Here is a 23,857-nt window from a genome sequence, read left to right as displayed (position 1 = left end):
GTCACAGCAAACTCAAACTCTAGGGCTTAAGCGATTCTCTTGACTCAGCCTCCCAAGTAACTGCCACTACAGGCATCAGCTACAGTGCCTGGCTATTTTTTGGTTGCAGTTGTCATTGTTCTTTAGCAGGCCCGGGCTTGGTTTGATTCATGAGCCTTGGTTTATGTGGCTGGCGCCCTACTCATTGAGCTATGGGTGCCCACCCTATGATTGTAATTTCTAATGAAAATGACAAATGATGGTGCACAAGTCGTTTACTTTTCTTTTCTTTCAAACAATACACATCAGTTTGTTTTTGCAATTGCCTCAGCAAGAGACTCGCTTAAACTCAAAAGCTTGAGTTTGCTGTGAGCTGTGATGCAACAGCACTCTACCCAGGATGACAGCTTGAGACTCAGCCTCAAAAAAAAAAAAAAAAAGGATTTACGGTCTGCTTTAATTTCATCTAATACAAATGTATAAAAGACCTAAAACCGTGACGACTGTGGCTCAGTGAATAGGGCACTGGCCCAATATACCGACGGTGGTGGGTTCAAACCCAGCCCCAGACAAACTGCAACAAAGAAATAGCTGGATATTGTGGTGGGCCCCTGTAGTCCTAGCTTCTTAGAGAATCGCATAAGCCCGGGAGCTGGAGGTTGCTGTGAGTTGTGAAGCCACGGCACTCTACCGAGGGTGACAAAGTGAGACTCTGTCTCTTAAAAAAAAAAAAAAAAAAAAAAATCCATCAAATGCTACTAAAGAAGTCATCAAGAACCTTGAGAAATTTACCATTGCTTTGGCTCAGAAAAATAACATGTATTGTACTGTATGTGTTTATAAATAGGTATAACAAAACATTGTAATGTTTCAGCCACAGTTTACAAAGTACAGGAACTAGTGGATGTGGAAGGGTTTCGGAGGGAGCCCATGTACACATATGGTACAGTAAAATCTATCTGATTTGTTAATATTGGGTGTAGATTTTAAATCTACACAAAGCAAGATTCAGATACTTTCTTCAATCTGAACTATCGTTATCAACTGACTTCATGTGCTGAGGTCAACAAGGAAAGGAAAGTCAGCATGCTAGCTGTGTGTGTTTCTCACTTATACAAAAAAGAAGAAATTTAAGTTTTTTCCCCAGCTTTTCAGTCCAGAATTGACAGTATACCACAGGCAAGGTATTCATTCCATTGTCAACATTCATGCGATGAGCTGTAACATGTAATGAGGTCCACATGGGTTTAATTTCTATCAGCATTCATATGCAAAATAGCCTCCAAAGTTAATGACCACATGACTTTGGAAGTGACTCTTAAAAAAATCAAATGGTGTTTCTTGGAAGACTAAAACAAAACATGCAGCCAAAGGTATAAGAAGCCTTATGTAATAAAAAAGTAGCCTCTTGTGAATTACATCTCAATAAATAAAATCCCCAAAACAAACAACTCTGAAAAAAAGAAGGAAAAATATAACTTAAAATATCTTGAAAACCCATGTGACTATAGACTGAAAAGGTAGTTAAAAGAGATTCATCTTCATAAGGCTACCTAGGTTGAAAGCTTATAATGTATTCTAGCACCTCAAGTTGGTCACTACTTACTAAACATCAATTTACAGACATTTGTTTTGTTTGTTTGTTTGTTTGCTTGCTTTGGGACAGAGTCTTACTCTGTTGCCCTTGGTAGAATGTCATGGTATCACAAGTCACAGCAACCTGAAACTCTTGGGCTTAAGCGATTCTCTTGCCTCAGGGTCCAAAGTAGCTGGGACTAGAAGCACCTGCCACAACATTTGTCTATTTGTTGGTGTTGTTGTCATTGTTTAACAGGCGACAGCCTGGTTTGAACCCACCAGTCCCAGTGCAAGTGGCTGGCGCCCTGATCACTGAGCTATGGGTTCCAAGCCTACCTGTTCCTTTTTTTCTTCCTTTATCGAAAGGGAAAATTCTGGTTTCTGTTGTATCGAGTGGTGGGCAGAGGGGAGTAGAAAATAAAAAAAGATTCAAAGAGTTCCATGCAAAGAACTTTTTTTTTTCTTTTGGAGACAGAGTCTCAAGCTATCTCCCCAGTCAGAATGCTGTGGCATCACAGCTTACAGCAACCTGAAACTCTTGGCCTTAAGCAATTCTCTTGCCTCAGCCTCCCAAGTAGCTGGGACGATAGGCGCCTGCCACAATGCCTGGCTATTTTTGTTGTTGTTGCAGTTGTCTTTTTTTTTTTTAGACAGAGCCTCAAGCTGTCGCCTTGGGTAGAGTGCTATGGCATCACAGCTCACAGCAACCTCTAACTCCTAGGATCTTGTGATTCTCCTGCCTCCATTGCCAAGTAGCTGAGACTACAGGCACCTGCCACAACGCTCAGCTTTTTCTTGTTGTAGTCATCATTGGTGTTTGGCAGGCCCAAGCTGGATTTGTACTCGCCAGCTCAGGTGTATGTGGCTGGGACCTTACCCACTTGAGCCACAGGTGCTGAGCCACAAATAACATTTTTGAAATGGAAGAATTTCTAGCTGACCAGAAGCTCATATTGCTAATACATTTTTAATTGAAGCAATTTTTAATAAGTACAAATAGGCTCGGCATTTGTAGCTCAGCGGCCAGGGCACCAGCCACATACACAGGAGCTGGTGGGTTTGAATCCAGCCCGGGACTCCCAAACAACAAAGACAACTACAATCAAAAAATAGCCAGGCATTGAGACAGATGCCTGTAATCCCATCTACTTGGGAGGCCGAGGCAAGAGAGTCATCTAAGCCCAAGTGTTTGAGGTTGTTGTGAGCTGTGACGCCATGGCACTCTACCCAGGGCGACATACTAAAACCCTGTCTCAAAGGAAAAAAAAAACATAATAATAAGAAGTACAAATACATGCAATAAGGTTCAGAATTTAACACAGGCCTGACAATCAAGTCCTTATTTTCTGGAAGAAAGGCCTCAAGTCCCAGTCACTTTTCATTAACAGCATTTTTACAGGTGAATTTAACAATAAGGGGTTTAATTTCCTTCATCTTTTTGTTTTTAGCATTCTAATCGTAAAGAGTAGATTAGAAACTAGTTGAATTCCCCAGAAGGCAATTTTTTTTTTTTGCTTTTGCAGTATGAAAGAATCCACAAAAACCTCTTCCCCTGTTCAATTCTCAGTATCCATTCTATGCTTCAGATGAATCTTTTTCTATCTACTGGAAACTGTAACTTAGGTAAGGTATAGCCATGAACATTAAACTTGTCGTTAGAAAGATTTTACTAGCTTTATAATTTAATTTTTTTTTTTTTTGAGGCAGGGTCTCATGTTACTGTTGGTAATGTGCTGTGGCATCACAGCTCACAGCAACCTCAAACTTTTGGGCTTAAGAGATTCTCTTGCCTCATCCTTCCAAGTAGCTGGGACCACAGGCGCTGGCTATTTTTTTGTGCGGGGGGAGGGTTGTAGTTGTCATTATGTTTGGCAGGCCCTGGCTGGGTTCAAACCCACGAGGTATGGTGCATGTGGCTGCTACCCTACCTGCTGAACTACAGGCTCCAAGTCTATAATTTAAGTTTTAAACATTAATATTTGTGGCTTAATCTTTTGTTCACAATGTTGGAGACTAGAATTCAACATTTAGAAATTCCTGTTTGTGTACACAAAGCACACACCATTATCACACAACTTCTGTCTGGACAGAATCTTCTAATTTTTTAAATGTTTGACCTCCCAGTCAAATTCCACTTCCAAACAACTTTAAGCTCAGACTTTTGTCTTAGATGTTTAACAACTTTTCCACTTTTCCATCATTTTGTTTTTTTTTTTTTAGACATAGTCTCATTTTGTCACCATTCTTAGAGCGCTGTAGCATCATAGCAGACAGCAACCTCAAACTTCTGGGCTTAAATTTTTTTGTCTCAGCCTCCCAAGTAGCTGGGACTATAGGCGCCCACAACAATGCCCAGCTGTTTTCGAGATGAGGTCTTGCCGTGGCTCAGGCTGGTCACAAACCTTTGAGTTTAATTGCTGTGGTTCTCCACCTGCCTTGACCTCCCAAATGCTGTGATTACAGGCTGAGCCACCACACCAGCCCCCATCTATGCATCATTAACCCTTTTTCTAATCTTTCTTCTTCTACCTGCCTCAAAGAAATCACCAGATTGAAAAACAGTAAATAAAACATAAAGTGGTTATATCTACATAGAAAACGGGATGTCAGAATTCAAGTTTCCCTATTGGGATTATACTTTATTTACTTCATGAGTATCTACTAACTTACTGCAATAAATAAATACCATTGGTAAGAAAATTCCTGGGTTGGATTTTTTCATACTCTGTGGCAACTGACCAAAGAATGTAGAAAAAAAGTTTTGTAGTACACGCCCTTTCTCATACAAAGTAGAATCCCTTAGACCACCAGCATAGCTATAATTCATTTGAGGCTTCACCTGTAGAAAGAGGCTGTCACAAGGATACCCATGACACCCAGAAGTTTGTGGAGATCCCTGAGAAAGAATTTTTTTTTTTTAATCTTGACTGTATTTCAATTTCACCTGCCTCTTTTTTTCTTGAGACAGAGTCTCACTATGTCGCCCCAGTAGAGTGCAATGGCATCACAGCTGACAGCAACCTCAAACTCTTGGGCTTAAGTGAGTCTCTTGTCTTAGCCTCCCAAGTACCTGAGACTACAGGTGCGCACCACAATGCTCGGCTGTTTATTGTTGTTGTTACAGTTGTTTAACTGGCCTGGGCCAGGTTTCAACCAGCCACCCTTGGTATATGTGGCTGGCAGTGTACCCTCTGTTACAGGGGCACTGACCCATTTCATCAGCCTTTTCACTGTACTTACAGGAAGCTGCTGCTGGTCTGCCAGCACTCTTACTACCTATAGGTTTCCTGTATAATAGCAATGGCTTTGCAATCTCCCCAGTGATACTCTGTAAAAACTTGAAGGAATAATTATGTATCCCGATTCCAGGTTTGCAATTTTTACTACTTAACTGTTCCTTATTCAGTTTAAGTAGCTGTAATGGACATCACCCATGTATGAGAGAAGGTTTTCTTCCAAGATGTGATTTAACACTCTATAGATGGTGAGATAAACATTTGGTCAATATGAAGCCTCGTGGTTAATTCACTACAAAATCAAAACTGAGAGCTATACATTTACTACATCCATTCAAAATAAATAACTTATATGAAATAAAGATTCTGGCATAGATACAATATGTGAAAGTCAAAATCAAAGGATTGAAACATGCATGTTACATGTTTCATTTACTCACAAACTTGCACAAACTATTACTCTGCAAAAAAGACAAATGCAGAGAAGAAAAAGAAAACTGCCCTTTTGCAAACAAAACTAAAAGCATTCCTCCACTGAGGCCAAAATAAACATGTAGTATTCATAAAGCATTACTGTTCAACACAAATTCTATTTCTAGAAAACATTTAACTCCATAGGTTAAAAGAAAAAAGCAACATGCAACATCTTAAGCCATTAAACCACCCCAAAAAGAAAACACAAACATACATACACACACACAAACCAAAATCACTGTTTTTTTATGACAATAAACATACACAAATTAGAAATATTGATCAAAAGTAAGTAAATAACTGGATGGATAGAATGTCCATCATTGGGAGAATTTCTCTTTAAATGTCCTCAAAAAAAAAAAAGATTAAAATGCTAACTTTATATAAAGCAGGCAAATCCTTTAAGTATTTTGCTGTTAAGTAAGCCAATTTTTATAGAGTTAAACTAGAAACTAAAAGTAAAATTGGAAGGTAGACATGGAGAAAAAACTGACAAGCTGTAGCTGGACAAAGCAACAGAATGCTATTAGACCATGCTGGTTATTTCATATCAATTAAGCACATACGCTAACAGGTTTAGGCATCTGCTGGTTTAGTATACTAACTCCCTTGGATTTGCTTAAATGTGTACAGCAATCAACAGGTATATATAAAGTCCTAAGGGAAAGAACGCCATGTAAAAATCAATGTTGGAGGCTTGGCACGTGTAGCTCAAGTGGCTAGGCTCCAGCCAAATACACCAGAGCTGGCAGGTTCAAATCCAGCCTGGGCCTGCCAAACAACAATAACAAGTACAACTTAAAAATGTTGAGGCATTGTCACAGACACCTGTAGTCCCAGCTACTTGGGAGGCTGAGGCAAGAGAACCGCTTAGGCCCAAGAGTTTGAGGTTGCTGTAAGCCGTAATGCCACGACACTCTACCAGGGTGACAGCTTGAAACTCTTTCTCAGAAAAAACAAAATGAACATTGGAGGCTTGATGCCTGTAGTTCAGAAGCTAGAGTGCCAGCCACAACCACCAGAGCTGGTGGGTTCTAATCTAGCTGGGGCAAACTACAATAAAAAATACCCAAGCATTGTGGCACGCTCCTGTCGTCCCAGCTACTTGGGAGGCTGAGGCAGGAGAATCGCTTAAGCCCAAGAGTTTGAGATTGCTGTGAGCTGTAACATCATGTCACTGTACCAAAGGTGACAAAGTGTGACTGTCTCGAAAATAAAAAAATCAACATTGGACACTAATTAAAACAATCTTAAAAGGCTATCTGATATTATAAATGGATATATAAAATGTAATAGGCCTTACAAATGTTCATTATTCCTGTCCTTGAGCTGCTTTTCCAGATAGCGCACATTAACCAAAATGGCTATGAAGGTGCTTTCTGAAATCTTTCTCCTGTCTCAAAGAATGATCTTAGAAGATAACAAATAAAATCTACCTTTGATGCTTCGACTGCAAAGCCTTCCTTTGCATTTTTTCTACTACTTTCTTGAGGAGCTGGCCGAGCCCCATGCAATCATGAATCATCACTACCCTCTGACCCGTTGTTACTTAGGTCCCTTCCATCATGACTGTGTATGCCTTCATCTTCATCAATTTCCTGAGACTCATTTACTGCAGGGGTAATAGGAGGTGATGTCAGAGCTGTTTTGGACACTGCTTCACTTTCTTCCTTCCATTGGTGGGGCAGGGAGGAATGTTAAAAATTGGTCTTCCACTGCTAAGTCTTTATCAGGGAGATTCTCTGTTGTGTTCTGATCAGTGTCCATTTCCATTTCAGAAGGAATATTGTCAGTGTGATATTTACCATCTAAAGTTTCACCCTCTGTTATATTTGGGTTTTGTCCAGAGGATGAATTAGTGGTGGATTCCTTGGTATAAGCACCAAGAACAGCTGGGCTGGCATCTGCCTCTTATGCTCTTGCTCCCTGAAGAGGGGCTTCTTTATTCCCTTAACCTTCAGAGAGTGATTTTTGGTCTTTTGATGCCTGTTCTTTTTTTTCTTTGCTTGTTTTTTTTTTTGTTTGTGTGTTTTTGAGACAGTCTCACTATGTTTCCCCCGGTAGAGTATGGTGGCGTCCCAGCTCACAGCAACCTCAAACTCTTGAGCTCAAGCGATTTTCCTGCCTCAGCCTCCTGAGTAGCTGGCATTGCAAGAACCCACCACAATGCCCATCTGCTTTCTTTCTTTTTGTTGTAGTAGTCATTGTTCTTTAGCAGGCCCAGGCAGGGCTCACACCCACAAGCTTCGGTGTATGTGGCTGATGCCCCACTCACTGAGCTGTGGATGCTGAACAAAATTACTTTTTTTTTCTTATTTTTGAGACAGAATCTCACTATGTCCCCCTTGGTAGAGTGCTGTGACATCACAGATCACAACAACCTCAAATTCTTGGGCTTAAGTGATTCTCCCCCAAGTAGCTAGAACTACAGGCACCCACCACAAAGCCCAGCTACTTTTTTGTTGTAGTTGCCATTGTTGTTTAGCAGACTCAGGCTGGGTTCAAACCTCACAGCCCCTGTGTATGTGGCCATAACTCTATCCACTGAGCCGCAGGTGCTGAGTCTACTTTTTTTCATGGTTTTGTTTTGTTTTGTTTGAGAAGAGTCTAACTGTATAGCCCTCGGTAGAATACTGTGGCATCACATCTCACAGCAACCTCCAACTCTTCAGCTTAAGCGATTCTTCTGCCTCAACCTCCCAAGTAGCTAGGACAAGAGACACTCACCAGAACACCCAGCTGTTTATTATTATTATTATTATTGCAGTTGTTATTGTTTAGCTGGCCGGGACTGGGTTCAAACCTGCCAGCCTTGGTGTATGTGGCTGGCACCATAACCATTGTCCTAGGTGCGCTGAGCCTGATGTGTCTTTTAAGCTTTTCTTCAACAGTGCTGGTGATGGTGTTTAGACACCCTGTGTCCTTGTCCTTTCCTTTAGAAGTTGACTATCTTTCACTGACACTAAGCCAACTTCAATAAGGACTTACTGCTTCCGTGCCATTTTACTGTGTACGTTAGACTTTTCCTTTTTATCTTTTTGGAGAGGAGATTTTTTGGGAATTGGTTTCATGTAAAAAGTGGGTTCTATGGTTGGAGGCAGTTTCATCCGAGTCTTCTTCTGAACCACTTCCATGGGAGGAGGCGCCAGCTCAGCAGACTCTTTCTGAACAGCCTCCATGGGAGGACACAGCTTCACTTGACTGCAGTCTTCCTCAACAACCTCCAGAGGAGCAGGCCCCATCTGAGCAGACCCCATCTTACCAGGCCCCTTCTGAGCAGACCCCATATGTGCAGACTTCATATGAGCAGAACACTTCTAACCAGACTCCATCAGAGCAGACTCCATCTGAGCAGGCCCCTTCTGAGCAGGTTTCATCTGAGCAGGCCCCTTCTGAACAACCTCCATAGGAGCAAGGCCTTTCTAAACTGGCTCCTTCTGAGCAGGCTTGCTGCTTCTTACTTGACTTATATTTTAGGGATCTTGTACTTTTTTTCATGCAGGCATTTTGCGTGCTACTCTTGTCCACTTTGTTGTCACACTTTGGCACTTCCTGACTACTGGATTCTCTTTCTATTTTCTTTTTCTTTTTGTCACAGACTCCTCATCATTCACAGGATCACTTAAGAATTGGGCTTCAGCTTCCATCTTCCTTTTGCTTTTCTTGATTTTACAGAACTTTTCTGAATTACTTCCTATAGATCCATCCATCTCTTCACTTTCTGTTGCTAATTTACGAGTTCTGGTAGTCACTTGGGTCATTGAGATGCTACTGAAAGGCTTTTTCTTTCTTTCTTTTTTTTTTTTTTTTGAGACAGTCTCACTTTGTTGCCCTTAGTAGAGTGCTGTGGCATCACAGCTCACAGCAACCTCCAGCTCTTGGGCTTAGGCTATTCTCTTGCCTTAGCCTCCCGAGTAGCTGGGATTACAGGTGCCCACCACAACACTCGGCTATTTTGTTGTTGTTGTTACAGTTTGACCGGGGCCAGGTTTGAACCTACCAACCTCTGTTTATGGGGCCAGCGCCCTAGTCACTGAGCCACAGGTGCCACCCTTTTTCTTTCTTTCTTTTTTTTTTTTTTTTGAGACAGACTTTCACTTTATTACCCTAGGTAGAGAGCCATGGCATCACATTTCACAGCAAACTGCAAGTTCTGTGCTTTGGCAATTCTCTTGCCTCAGCCTCCCAAGTAGCTGGGATTACAGGTGCTCGCCACTACACTTGGCTATTTTTAGTTACAGTTTGCCCAGGGCTGGGTTTGAACCCACCACCCTTGGTATATAGGACCACTACCCTACCCACTGAGCCACAGGCACTGCCCAGCTTTTTCTCTTTTGAAACATTTTTTGTATACTTTTTTTTTTTTTTTATTAAATCATAGCTGTGAACAGTAATTCCTTTACAGACTTCTCATTTTTCTTTCCAGCCACATCTCCCTTTATTTTTGTCTGCTCTTTTTCTGGTTTTTCATTGGTAGTATTGTTATTAGGTAAGTCAGTCGCTCGCTTTTTGTTTTTCTTTAGTTTGACTTTTGAGACATCCATTTTTTTTTTTTTTATGAGAAGTAGGATGCTTAGATTTGAAGTCATATTGTAGATTACACTTCTTGGAAGCTGTGTAGTCACATACAGGGCAATTGAACTGCTGTGGGCTAAAAAGGAGCTCCACGTGTTTTTTGAACTTGCTTCTGTCTTCGGTTTTGTAGTCACAGTGCAGGAAGTTAAGAGGTTTAGGCCCATTGTGATCCTGTCCTGGATGTCAAGTTACTTCACTTTGATTAGAGGCCACGTAACTGCACATCTAAATGGCTTCTCATCTGAATGAGTACTCATATGTCTAGCTACATGAGTCTTCTGAGAACTTGAATAAGGGCAAAGTTCTATATGAGTTCTAAGATGCTCAACATAATTGGTTTTTCTGTCTGAAAAATAGTAGCATTCCCCACCCATGTGTACTTTCCTTGGAAAATGGTTTCTCCAGTGTTTCCTCCAGTGATACTCAATAACTGTTGTATATGTAAAAATTATACACTTGTAGACTCGCTTGTTATCCCCAGCTCTGGAGTGGTATTTCAGATGTGCTGTAGAGTGATCGTATCAATTGGTGTTGTAGCTACAGTGGTCACAGTTAATGGGGCCCTTGGAGGAACCTCCCACTTCTGAAGTGGAAGAGCCAGAGTCCCTGGCTTTTGCTTGTTTCTCTGCACTTTCTTCAACAAAATATTTCTTGGCACTGTGTACTCTGATGTAATGTACAAACTGTTCCTAAGGTTCTGCTTCACACTGGCATGGCTTACAGTGAAAGTGTTTGGTCTTCAAGTTCTTGCATTTGTCCTCTGCTACTGGTGTTTCTGAGGGAGCATCTTTAATTGAGCTGTAAACTTCTGGGTCAGGTGATGCCTCAAATACAGGCTAAGATTGTACAACACTGAGTTCTGAATTTCTCATTTCCATGTTTATCAGTCCGTTGGGTTCACCTTTTATTTGATGGAGTTCCTTCTCCATCACTGTCTTTAATGTTTATCCCCAACAGTCATCAGTTCTGCCATCTCTTTTTCTCCACCCACCAAGTGATCGCAGCAACTGCCATTTACTTCCCCAGTTAAAGTCACATTTGCCAGCATGATAAGCTGAGGTGTGGCCATCTCAGCTTTGGAGACGTCATGTACATCATAAAGCTCGTTAAGAAATGTCATGCCAATGCTGCTGCTGTCAGTCAACAGACATTCTCCTTCAAAAGACTCTCCCATTATCTAGGTGGCTGTAACTGTATTCCTCCTTCCTTGGCGAGGTGGGGCGGGCCACCCAGGGTTGCAGCTCTTTCTCTCCACTATTTTTCTTTGTTGCTGGTGTTGCAGGGGATAGAAGGTGGATGATGCACCTGTTGGGCACAGGAGCCCTGGAGGTCTAGGAAGGCCCAGGAGTACGACTGCCGAGGGTGCTCAGACCACTGATCCTGTGCTATCTCCTAGCTGGCTGAGCAGCCATCAACACAGCCACTGTCTGGGGCCCGTTGCCTCGGTGGTGCTCAGCTTTACCTCATGGGAACTGCACATGCTACCACCTTGTTTTGAATAGTATGTCACAACATGGTGACAGTTTATGACATTTTTCATTCAAAAGTTAAGATCCCCAACTATTCAAGATGGCCATCTTTAGGGTGGGAGCTAAATTTAAAAAACAATAAGGATGAGAGACAGGTGGGAAGGTCACATGAGATCTAAACCACCAGACTGTCTGTGTCTTCTAGGCTCTAGCCCAGCTGACTATTTTCTTCTCACTACATGCACTTTCAAGAGGTGTGAAAAAGCTTTGTTGCTCAGTGGGTCCTACACATAGAGTGACAGAAGAATTTCTTTAGGTCCAGATTAGGATACAAAAGTGTAGGGTTATTTTATATTAATGAATGGGTGGAAGCCATTAGAAAGAGCAGAGAGCAGGTTGTGAGTGAGGAGAAGATAGGAGTGGAAAGACACAAAGCAAAAGACAAAGCATAGTATGCCAAAGAAAGCAAGGAAGAATGCCCAGGCTGAGGTCAGATGGGTGTCTGGATTTAAGCAGAAGTGGAAGTTAATGCAACCGATTTCGCAACGTGTTGTGACTGTTGTGACTGAGAACAGTGTTTCCATTGTTCCTCAGCAAAGGTTGAAGGCAAACATTTTTCTAGGTATTTTCCATCCTTAGTGGTGATTGTTCATAGTTCCACGTGAGACACTCAGAAATCACTGGAGGCATAAAGGAACAAATACTGAAAGACAAAATAGTTCAGAAAATGTAAAGAAAAAGAATTTCCATTATATTTTGGTTGGTTTATTGGGTTTATTAATGGTTTGTAAAAATAGAAATCTATGTAGGTGAGGGAGCTGGAGGCAAGAGAAAGGAGGCTGGCTGAGAGATTTTAGTCCTTTATGAAAACCTATGAATTTGTGTGAGCGTGTGTGTGTGTTTCTCTGTACATATCCATATACAGATATGTGTATATACTCTTTGAGAAATGAAAATGATGTTTTCATATATTTAAAGACGCTGAGTGCCAAGGCTCATGTCTACCATCCTATCTCTCTGGAAGGCTGAGGTGAGTGGATTGCTTCAGCTCAGGATTTGGAGATCAGAATGAGCAAGAGCAAGACTCTGTCTCTACAAAGAATATAAAAATTAGCCAGTGTTATTGGGCGGGGGTGGGGGAGCTGTAGTTTCAGCTACTTGGGAAGCTGAGGCATGAAGATTGCTTGAGTCCAGGAGTTTGAGATTGCTGTGAGTTATGACATTCCTGCACTCTTTTCTGGGGCAATAGAGTGAGACACTGGCTCCAAAATAGGTATTTAAACAATGAAAATACTTATCAGTTAATTTCTGTTTTATTTTTACACCTCCTCTCTCTTTGTAAATTTTACATTAAAATGAGGGGGGGAATGATTAGGTTACATGGTTTGTGTTTATGTGGTCAAGTCCGTGTTGTAGATGTATCATTCATTGGAGGTGTGCCATATGCTTTTTTTTTTTTTTTTTTTGAGACATAGCCTCAAGCTGTTGCCTTGAGTAGAGTGCCCTAAAATCACAGCTCATAGAAACCTTCAACTCCTGGGCTCAAGCGATTCTTCTTCCTCCTCCACCCAAGTAGCTGAAACTACAGGCACCCATCACAATGTCCAACTATTTTTTCTTGCAGCCATCATTGTTGTTTGGCAGGCCCAGGCTGGATTCCAACCTGCTAGCTCAGGTGTATGTGGCTGGTGCCTTAGCCGCTTGAGCCACAGGCGCCCAGCCATTTTTTCTTTTCTTTTAAAGACTGGAGTCTCACTTTGTCTCAATCCATAGAGTGCTGTGGTGTCACAGTGACACCAACCTCCAATGCTTGGGCTTAGGTGACTCTTTTGCTTCAGCCTCACAAGTAGTTGGGACTACAAGTGCCCACCACAGCGCCCGGCTAGTTTTTGTTGCAGTTGTCACTGCTGTTTTAGCTGGCGGTGGCCGGGTTCAAATCCTACCCACTGAGCCATGGCATATACCTTTACATTGTGCCTCTTAGGTGAGAGGACACCAATCTCCCTCCCACTTCTCATCTAATTTTTGTATGAGTTCACTTTTCAAAGACCAACAATTCTTGCAATTTATAAGAATAAATTAGAGTTGGATTTTGCTTTTTTAACTTAGGAATGCAAGGCTCTGGATCCCTTTCAGCCTAATTCCCTCCCATATATTTTAACACTCTACTGGAGGACTTGTTTCCCCTGCATTTTCCAAAAGTATGGCACGCTGAGTGTAAATGTTTCTCATTTGTTTCCTCAGCCTAACTCTTCTAGGTCTTGCATTAAAATCATCAATTTTCAGTTTCTTTCTCATTTTTCCAAATGCTACCTTTCCATCCAATTTACATTATTGATAGAGTCAAGCTCCACCCAAATAGGGTGGACCTGCTTAAAACAAGGAACCCTTTACCCTCTCCCACCAGATGACCCACCTAAGAAAGGTGAATGGCTCAACCCCCGATCCTGCTTCACTGGATGTCACACCTGGGAAATGTAAATAGGCCAACCCCTTACCCTTAAAACAGATGTCCAACCCAGGGAAGGGAATGTCCAGATTGCCACCTTCCTGACCTTTAAACACCCCCCCACCTTCCACCCCCATTTGCCATTACCCAGGGGTAGATTCATTTCCTGCAGGTTGCAAATGTTAGGCCACCTGCACCCAAGTGGAATAAAGCCATTTTAATCGCACAAACTGGGCTCCTTTTTCCTTTTATCTTGTGCCTCACAATAATCTTTCATCTTTGGCTCTGTAACTTTGAATTATCAATTGTTTTTCTCTTTCTCAGTTTAAACAGATGCAGTATTTTTTGTTATTTGTCATTTCTTTATGTAACAGCAGGTGATTGTTGTCTAAATTGTTAGTATTTTATAAGTTTCTGAACATGACTTATAAGAAGAAAGAAGAAAATAATCCTTTGACACTCTGATCAAAGTAATTGTGCCTGCCTCAACATGTTAGATTTCTAATTATAGTTCTAGCAGTTTATTTTTAGGCTGAAGGCATTTAATTTCCAAAGACATTAGAAATTTGAGTTTGAGAGAATTTATTAGCCTCTCCTAATATTTCTTTTGAAGAGCAAAGTTTGTACCCAGGCAGTTATAAGAAATACTTTCTGTGGGCGATGACAGTGGGTAGGGCGCTGACCCCATATGCCAAGGGATGGCCCCGGCCAAACTGCAACAAAAAAATAGCCAGGTGTTGTGGCGGGCATCTATAGTCTCATCTAGTTGGGAGGCTAGGGCAAGAGAATCACCTAAGCCCAGGAGTTAGAGGTTGCTGTGAGCTATAACAGCACAGCACTCTACCCAGGGGAATAATGTAAGACTCTGTCTCTTAAAAAAATAATAATAATAAAGAATACTTTCTGAGTTGAATTCCAACATTATGGACCATATACACTAACACAGACCAATATTTTATAATATTAGAAGATAGGGCGGCACCTGTGGCTCAGCGGGTAGGGCGCCGGTCCCATATGCCGGAGGTGGCGGGTTCAAACCCAGCCCCAGCCAAATTAAAAAAAAAAAAAAAGAGAAGATACATATGAACATAATTCTCACACAATTAAGCACCATTTCAGATTTGACAATATTCCCTATACATTTTCAACAAACCAATTAAGCCTAATATGTTTTTCTCAGATTCTCAGTCATCTTTATATATCAAAAAGACCGAAGTTAGAGTTTTTATTTTGGAAGGTTTCTCACATATCAAAGGCTTAAAACATTTATTTCTTAAGCAAGATTACAAGCCAAAAGATTCTAAAGGAAATACATACTCAACACAATCACATGTAAATTTCTTCACAAATGCCCTTTTATTAGCTTTGTTTAACCTGCACAAGACAATCTACAATCAGAAAACTTCTGGATTGCCCTGCCTATCACTTTCTGATGTAATTATTCTGTTTCAGGACAAAATTTACCACTCAATATCCTTTTCTTATACTATGCCATTTTTCTTTCTGTCTAATATCTCTCACTCTCAAAAACCCACTTTTCACAGAACAGCATCACAGTTTTCTGTGAAGGTAATTATTTGCTTGGCTAGAGTGATAATTAGAAAGTTTAAAAGACAAGAATCTTATACTTTGACGAAGACTTGGTTTCACAAATAATTTAAACAACCAAACTATTACATTTTACAAATGAGAGACATTTTGTGAAACATAGCATTGGCATAGGGTTTTCACACTCAGGGCTGGACAGAGAACACCCATTTTTCTGGCTCAGGTGAGTTCTAAAGTCAGACTCCCAAGTAGGCACTAACACGCCACATACTGCAGAGGACTCCTTATGAGCTCTAGCAAGGACTCCCTATGAGCTCCCTATGACTCTCTATGACTCCCTGTCTGAGATGGAAAGCAAAAAATCTGGAACTTCTAGTTTGTCTCAGAATAGCCAGGGGATGATGTTGGAGCAGAGAAAAAGGGGCCACTAACACAATCATTTTACCCTGTGAAGGTGGGACGCTAAACCCCAACTATTGTTACCCATCTTTGTCAGTCTCCAAGTACTCACATGCACAAAATTCCGATCTTTTCCTAACTTGGTCATCCTTGATTTTCCACTCAAACTGCCACTTAGCGATAGGAGGTGGAATCAAGACTCCTAGGCCCTGTGAGGGGAGGTCCAATCTCACCCTCAGAATTTATGCCAGTCACACCACATCTACACACTCTCATACACCTCTCACCAGACCTGCTGGCAATCTATTGCCCCAGGGGTTGATCGGATCCCAGATTCCACCCAAGTGGTGGACATCCAGTAACTATCCTACCTTGTCTTAGACGTCTCCCAGTGCAGGTACCAGTTCCTCCATGCCAGTTCTTCCCAGTTTTTGACTCCTTGAACACCTGCTGAATTGGTCCTTTCTCCACCCAGTTGAGGCAGCCACACAGGGAGGCACGATGGGAAGAAGGAGCACCCAAATACCATGTTTATAAGGTGAAAGGCTTTATTTCACCTGACAGAGGGAAAGTCAGAAGAATTCAAAATGGCCACACTCCCCAAGTTGCCCTGTCTTCTACTTTTCATCCCCAGTCAAAAACTTTCTGCCCATGGATTCCTTTCTCATTGGTCAGTTTGAATCAAGCAAGAGAAGCTGTTCCAGCACTAACAGAACTGCAGGATTTCCCAGAAGTGGAAATTTCTGGGTTCAAAAAAGTTAAGTTTTCATAAATTCCTAAGACCTGAGTCACCATGTGGAGGACCCCACAAGTGTATCCTTGGAGTCTCCTTGAGATGATCTCTGTTCTCTTAGACCTCACCATTCCTGGTATCCTCTCTCAGCACAGCACATTGCATGCTGTCCCAAATAATGAAGGTACAAAAGTTCTCCCAATTTTCAATCACCCTTCTTGATGAGTAGTTATAGTCTGTGGTGTGCCAAAATTTGCCACTACAGTCACTATACGTAGCAAAAAAAATTGTAGCTAAATGTACTATTTATTTGGTCCAAGTAAATTGACTTTTCCAAATAAATTGAGTTACTGCCATAGTAGTTACTCTTTATTGACATTCTACTGTCCTGTCACCATTCTGAGACTTCCCCTAACCAAAATTACATAAAGGTACGTCGCTTCCTTTACTCTCTCTTGCTCTCTCACTCTCTCTTTCTCTCCCTGTCTCTCTTGCACACTCTCTTACTCTCTCTCTCTCTCTCTCGCTCACTCTTTTTTCTCTCCTCCTTAGTGCTGCTCTGCAGCATCCCTCTCTCGCCAGTAAAGACCTTTTGTACAAACCTTAATGGTCTGTGAGATCTCTGCTGGTTGAGTATCCCCCTTTCACGGATGGCGCCCCACTCCTTTGAGCCACAGGTGCCACCCCCCCTTTTTTTTTTGAAACTGAGTCTCACTTTGTTACCAGGTAGAGTGCCATGGCTTCGTATCTCATAGCAATTTCAAAGTCTTGGGCTCAAGTGATTCTTTGCCTCAGCCTCCAAGCAGCTAGGACATGAGTCGTTTGCCACATGCCCAACTATTGTTCAGAGACAAGGTCTCACCCATTCTGGCTCAGGCTGGTCTCCAACCGGTGAGCTCAGTGAATCTACCTGCCTCAGCCTCTGAAGTGCTGGGATTACAGTCGTGATCCACTGGACCTGGCTACACATACTTTTATTTACAACAAAATTTACAAAATATTTACAGATTATTCTCTGTGTCTTTCCATCTCTTTCTAAAATTTTGTAATCGATATTTTGTACAGGTATATTTAGCTACAATTTTCAATGTTCCTTATGTATGGTGACTTTTGGGGACAACCTGTAAATTTTTACAAACTAACTTTAGAAGGCATCAGTCAGACATTGTGTCTCTGTCTTTCAATTGTCCTGATATCTTTAAACCTAAAACCAATCCTGAGACTAGAAGGCCAGAAACTGATCCTGGATGACAAATATGCATTGCGTATACCTGAGAATATCCTCATTCCTATTTTTCTGTTTCTCTAATTCTCATGAATGTACATAGGGCACTAGCTGCATCCCGCCAGTGCAAGACCCAAATTGGCAGGTCCAAATTTTGAGTCCAGGTCCTTCCTTAGACACTGCTGCTGCCTTTGACCACTGGAGACTTTACAGTGCCAGTAAACTATGTCCTGTTTCAAGATTGTGATTGGTGGTCTTCCTTGAACCAAAGTTATTTGTTTTATTAGAAAGTGTTGTGCAGAAGGGACTCTGTGCAGTGTTTGCTTTGTCTAGCTGAGTGCTGCTTTAATCCAGAAAAAGTAACAGCAGCAATAGAGGGAATTGTTAAAGAAGCCACTTCCTAGACTCACTCAAAACCTGCAAATTGTTGACCAAAGCCAAGATTGACTTTTCCCTCCTCACATCAAAGTTCCAATGCAAGAGTTGGTTTTAGAACAAACAGTTTATTCAAGAGCAATGTGAGAAGATGGCTGACTAATGTTGCAAAGAGCACCTTATGTTCCTGGGGTGCCAGAAGGTGGTGAAAGGGGAAATGACCTTGGGAAACCATGTCTCATTGAAATGATTTCTTGCCATGTGGCTGTCTGGCTGACATCAGCTAGACCAAAACAGAAATGGGGGCTAACTGCTCACTATTTTCCTTCATGGGGAGTTGTGCAATGTTGATGCTATACTGATCTTTTATGAAGTGGAGTCTCAGTTACCCTACATGGAGTGCTGTGACATCACTGCTCACAGCAAACTAAAACTTTTCAGCTCAAGCGATCGTCTTGCCTTATCCTTCCAAGTAGCTGGAACTACAGGCACCTGCATCAATGCCTAGCAATCATAGAGACAGGGTCTTAGTCTTATTCAGGCTGGTCTGGTACTCCTGAGCTCAGACAAGCCACCTGCCTTGGTCTTCGAAGAGTGCTGAGACTATACGCTGGAATCATCTGGCTGGTTTTTCTGAAATTCTTAAAGAAGTACATAAATAGACATTGTGAAATAAAACTGATTATTTGTTAGAAGATAGAGTAACTGCTGCTTTTATTTCAGGGATCCCCAAACTTTTTAAACAGGGGGCCAGTTCACTGTCCCTCAGACCATCTGAGGGCCGGAATATAGTTTTAAAAAAAACAAAACTATGAACAAATTCCTATGTACACTGCACATATCTTATTTTGAAGTAAAAAAACAAAACAGGAATAAATACAGTCACACCACTGCATGTGGCCTACGGGCCATAGTTTGAGGACTCTTGATAGAGGGGCATACTGATAAATACCTTGTATGCATACTAAAGCCTGAGAGGTGATGCTTAGATAAGTGTTTCTCAGCTCAGGCTTCCAGGTAGGATTCCTTGGCCAGTTTGAAGAAGTACCATCATCTGTGATTCTGCCTGCCAACAGATTCTATTAGTGTGGCTGATGTCATCCATGTGGCCCCCGTGATGCTAAAGGAAGGCCAATGTCAAGCATGAGGGTTTCCAGATACATTTAAGACAGTCGAGTTTATTTATATTTTTCCAGGAAAAGGTCCGAGGGCCTATATTCCCATTTCCATAACAGAAATTGCTGATAAGGGAGGGCACTGGAGGCCAAGAAATTAGAAACTCACACTTTGGTCTTTATATGGATCCTCCTTCTTCCTGACTCTCTCCCCTGATAAAGAATGGGAAAGGGTAAAATTTTTTCTGTACTTTGAGGTCCCTTTGCCTGTGGATGTGGTGGTAGCAGGTGAAGAGTTTGTGCTGATGTCTTTAAAGGCATATTGTAAAGGTGCAGGAGTAATGTGTCCAGATGATCTCACCTGACAAGGAAATCAGGATCGGCACCTGTGGCTCAAGCAGCTAAGTCACCAGGCATATACACCTGAGCTGGCAGGTTTGAATCCTGCCTGGGCCCGCCAAACAATGACAGCTGCAACCAAAAAATAGCCGGGTATTGTGGTGGGTGCCTGTAGTCCCAGCTACTTGGGAGGTGGAGGCAAGAGAATTGCTTGAGCCAAGGTTTGAAGGTTGCTGTGAGCTGTGGTGCCACTGCACTCTACCCAGGGTGACAGCTTGAGGCTGTGTCTCAAAAAGAAGGAAATCAAGGAAAGAAAGAGAAAAGGAAAGAAGTGATTGCTACACAGGGAACTGAGTCCAAGGCCCAGGGCTCTGTCCATGTCTCTCCTGTAATATCATCTTCTCAGACTTTGCAAACCTTTATGTCTCTAATTGTGATGTTCCTGCTGAATGAGTTTGTTTAAATACTTTTTTCCCTTTTTCTTTTAATAGTCACGAGGCTCTAAACTCCTTCTGCTCTACATATGGCAGAGTCTTTCCAGTCTCTCTCCATCCAGGCTCCCCATATATGCACTAAAAAATTCTGAATTTAAGTTTGTTTCCTAAAATAGTGAAAATGTTTCATTTCTGTCTGTTGAAAATGGTAAAATGTGGATGCCCAAGATTTTTATTGTGGGTGAGGTTGGGTCACTGGATAGTAGCAAAGAAGGGGAATATGTACTGTTTAGTTTCCAACTGGAAGCTCCACTGGTCCTATATAAAATAGGATGATGTTCATGCACTTTTACAGAAGATGGCATTAACTGCCTAGAGTAATTTAAACCAGAATAATTAGAAAAGACTTGCTTTCTGGGTTGGCAAAGAAGGCTATTTAAAGACACGATTAGAGAATAGAAGACATACCAGGTATCTGTAACTGTAACTTTGCCAAAACTAGGGTTTTCTCAACTAGTTTTTATCACATTATGATTGACTTTTTCTCGCCAGTACTATCACAGCAGTGATGTTGGGCTTGCACTTGTGAATCAGCACCTGATACTAATTAATCCTGTTACAGTTAATGTTAATTTTATTCACTCAGTTACGGTGCTCTTGGACACATATTCCATTCTGAGGTTCAGTATATCTTCTGTATTTTCTTTCTTTTTTTTTTTTTGCAGTTTTTGGCCAGGGCTGGGTTTGAACCTGCCACCTCTGGCATATGGGGCCAGCGCCCTACCCCGTTGACCCACCCAAATCATAAGAACAATCTTTTTTTGTTTGTTTGTTTGTTTTGCAGTTCTGGGCTGGGGCCGGGTTTGAACCCACCACCTTTGGCATATAGGGCTAGTGCCCTACTCCTTTGAGCCACAGGTGCCACCCCATCTTCTGTATTCTTAATAAGAAGTTGGGAGATTATCAACTAATATGGTAATCAAAACGTTTATTGAGGATGCACCCCTTTCTTCTTCTTTTTTTTTTTTTTTTTGTAGAGACAGAGTCTCACTTTATGGCCTTCGGTAGAATGCCGTGGCCTCACACAGCTCACAGCAACCTCCAACTCCTGGGTTTAAGCGATTCTCTTGCCTCAGCCTCCCTAGTAGCTGGGACTACAGGCACCCGCCACAACGCCCGGCTATTTTTTGGTTTCAGTTGGGCCGGGGCCGGGTTTGAACCCGCCACCCACGGTATATGGGGCTGGCGCCTTACCGACTGAGCCACAAGCGCCGCCCCCCCCTTTCTTCTTAGTTTCTCTTCCATATACCTTTCTTTGGAAAGTAAAGATTGTCACCCTTGGTCACTGGTTCAGGAATCAAGTGGGATAAATCCAATGTCTGCAGTTGACTGCATATGTGACAAATATCATCATGGGACTGAAGCGTTGTCACTCCTGTGAGCTGGTTGGAAATTTAAAAATGGAATCTTCAGTCCATATTGTCTGAATAATAATCTGCATTTTTTCAAGATCTCCACTTCTTGTACATATTCAAACTTTAAAGTTATCATTTATTACACCATGACATTGTCATATAAAAAACATACACAGATTATAACATATGATGTAAATAAGGCACAAAATTATACATGCCTGTATTGGTGGCCTTTTATTTCTCCTGTGTCAACCAAAAATGTATGATGTGTATACTGCTTTTGTGGTTGCCATTCCATCTCCTTTCTTCAGTTTTTGACAGCACATGAGGTAATGTATCTCATCTATACCTATTAGATAATTGTACTTACTCTTATAAGTCAGCAAGAGTTCTCTACACTCATTTAACTAAAAGTAAAATTTATGGCTTGGTGCCTTAACACAGTGGTTATGCCATAGGCCACAAATACCCAGGCTGGTGAGTTTGAACCGGCCCAGGCCAGCTAAACAGCAATGCAACAAAAAAATAACTGGATGTTGGCGATGACACCTGTGGCTCAAAGGAGTAGGGTGTCTGCCCCATATGCCGGACTTGGTGGGTTTAAACCCAGCCATGGCCAAAAACTGCAAAAAAAAAAAAAAAAAAGCAGGTGTTGTGGCAGATGCCTGTATTCCCAGCTAGGAGGCTGAGGCAATAGAATTGCTTAACCCAAGACTTTGAGGTTGCTATAAGCTTTCACGCCACAGCACTCTACTCAGGGTGACAGCTTAAGGCTCTGTCTAAAGAAAAATAAAGTGAAATTCCATATCCCCATGTTTTCTTGGTAAATATGTTTGTTTTTCAGGGAGTGTTGACATTCAAGGACGTGTCTATTGAATTCTCTATGGAGGAGTGGGCCTGCTTGGACCCTGCTCAGCAGCATTTGTATCGGGAAGTCATGTTAGAGACCTACAGAAACCTGGTCTTCCTGGGTGAGGATAAGTTACATACATAGTTCCGGTTTTACACTAAACAATTGATATTCTCTCTTTGTAGAAGGTTTTCATTCAGTTTATTCATTGACTGAGTATCAGGTTCTTGTTTCTATGGAAAACTTTAGGATATCTTGGTATAGAAAAGAAAAAATTGGAGTTGTTTCACTTTGGCCTTAATCTTGTCCATTTTTGAGTTGATTTATATGCTTCACTAGATTAATGGAAATTTCAGAAATTTCATGACCTAGGTAGTTACTCATACCTTTAAGTCTGATTTCTAGCACCAAATTTTATTTCAGTAGTTTTGGTAGTGGAGGAGTTAGGAATGTTCCAAAATTAAATACTTTTTAAAGATTCTGAAGATTCAGCACTTCCTGTGGCTCAGTGTGTAGGGTGCCAACCACATGTACTGTGGGTGGCAGGTTTAAACCGGCCTTGGCAAAACTGCAACAAAAAAATAGGCAGGCGAGTAACGGGTGCCTTTAGTCCCAGCTACTCAGGAGGCTGAGGCACAAGAATCACCAAATCCCAGGAGTTGGGATTGCTGTGAGCTGTGTGACGCCACAGCACTATACCCAGGGTGAGGCAGTGAGACTCTGTCTTCACAAAAAAAAAAAAAAAATTCTGAAGTTTCTGCAAGGAAATCTGTTTGGGACACTATTTCAGGATCTTCTAAATGTCCTTTTCTCTACTTCAGCAAGGCATTAGATTGCCAATTAAAGAATCCCAATTTTTTTTTCTAATAAAATAGGTCTTACTGTCTCTAAGCCAGAACTCATCACCTGTCTGGAGCAAAGCAAAGAACCCTGGAAGGTGAAGACACAGCAGACACTAGTCAAGCACCCAGGTAGGTTGGAGTGAATGAAGCGGGTAACACTGGTCAGAGGTCCAAGTTCTAGGATGAAACCACACAATACAGTGTGATTAAGGAAGCTCAGTTTAACCAGAAATTGTTTCTGAGAAGCCTAGGGTTTTTCCCTTGTTCTTACATAAAGGCATCTCTGTTCTTGTTTTTATTAGTGTTTATTTTTATTGTTTTCTTATTGATACAGAATCTCACTCTCTTGCCTCACACTGGAGTGCCATGACATCAGCCTAGATCAGTGTAACTTTAAACTACTGGTGTAAGGTGATTTTTCTGTCTCAGGCCCCCAATAGCCAGGACTACAGGTTTCTCCACCTTGCCTGGCTAATGGTTTTTCTATTTTTTTGGTACAGGAGCATTCTCATACTTACTCAGGCTTGTCTGGAACTTGTGAGCTGAATATGGCTCCCAGAGTGCTAGGCATATAGTTATGAGCCACTATGCCTGTTCTTCATTTTCATTTCCAGAAAGACCTTACTTTTCACTGATATTCCTTCTAGGTTAGTTTGAAAGAAAGAACTTTCTATGGCATACGTGTGAGTGCAGGATGTGACTGCTCTTCCCTTGCTTTTAAGGACATGAAATATGTGTGTATTTTTTAGTATACCTATGAAATGGTTTTTAATATTCTTTAGGCTGGGTGTGGTGGCTGACATCTTTAATCCTAGCACTGTA

The 23,857-nt window shown here is 41.6% G+C and overlaps 1 protein-coding gene across 1 annotated transcript in view; it reads left to right on the top strand.

Annotated features, from left to right (window-relative positions):
• The window catches only part of LOC128572869 (zinc finger protein 595-like), a 43,256-nt gene that overhangs the window by 6,313 nt on the left and 13,086 nt on the right, over positions 1-23,857 (top strand). The window contains exons 2-3 of the mRNA XM_053572998.1: positions 22,188-22,314; positions 23,069-23,164. Of these exons, the coding sequence (XP_053428973.1) occupies positions 22,188-22,314; positions 23,069-23,164 (223 nt within the window). The remainder of the gene's footprint in view (positions 1-22,187; positions 22,315-23,068; positions 23,165-23,857) is intronic.

This window comes from Nycticebus coucang, chromosome 20, assembly GCF_027406575.1.
Source record: "Nycticebus coucang isolate mNycCou1 chromosome 20, mNycCou1.pri, whole genome shotgun sequence".
NCBI lineage: Eukaryota > Metazoa > Chordata > Mammalia > Primates > Lorisidae > Nycticebus > Nycticebus coucang.
This window is presented reverse-complemented; position numbering and strand designations above follow the sequence as displayed.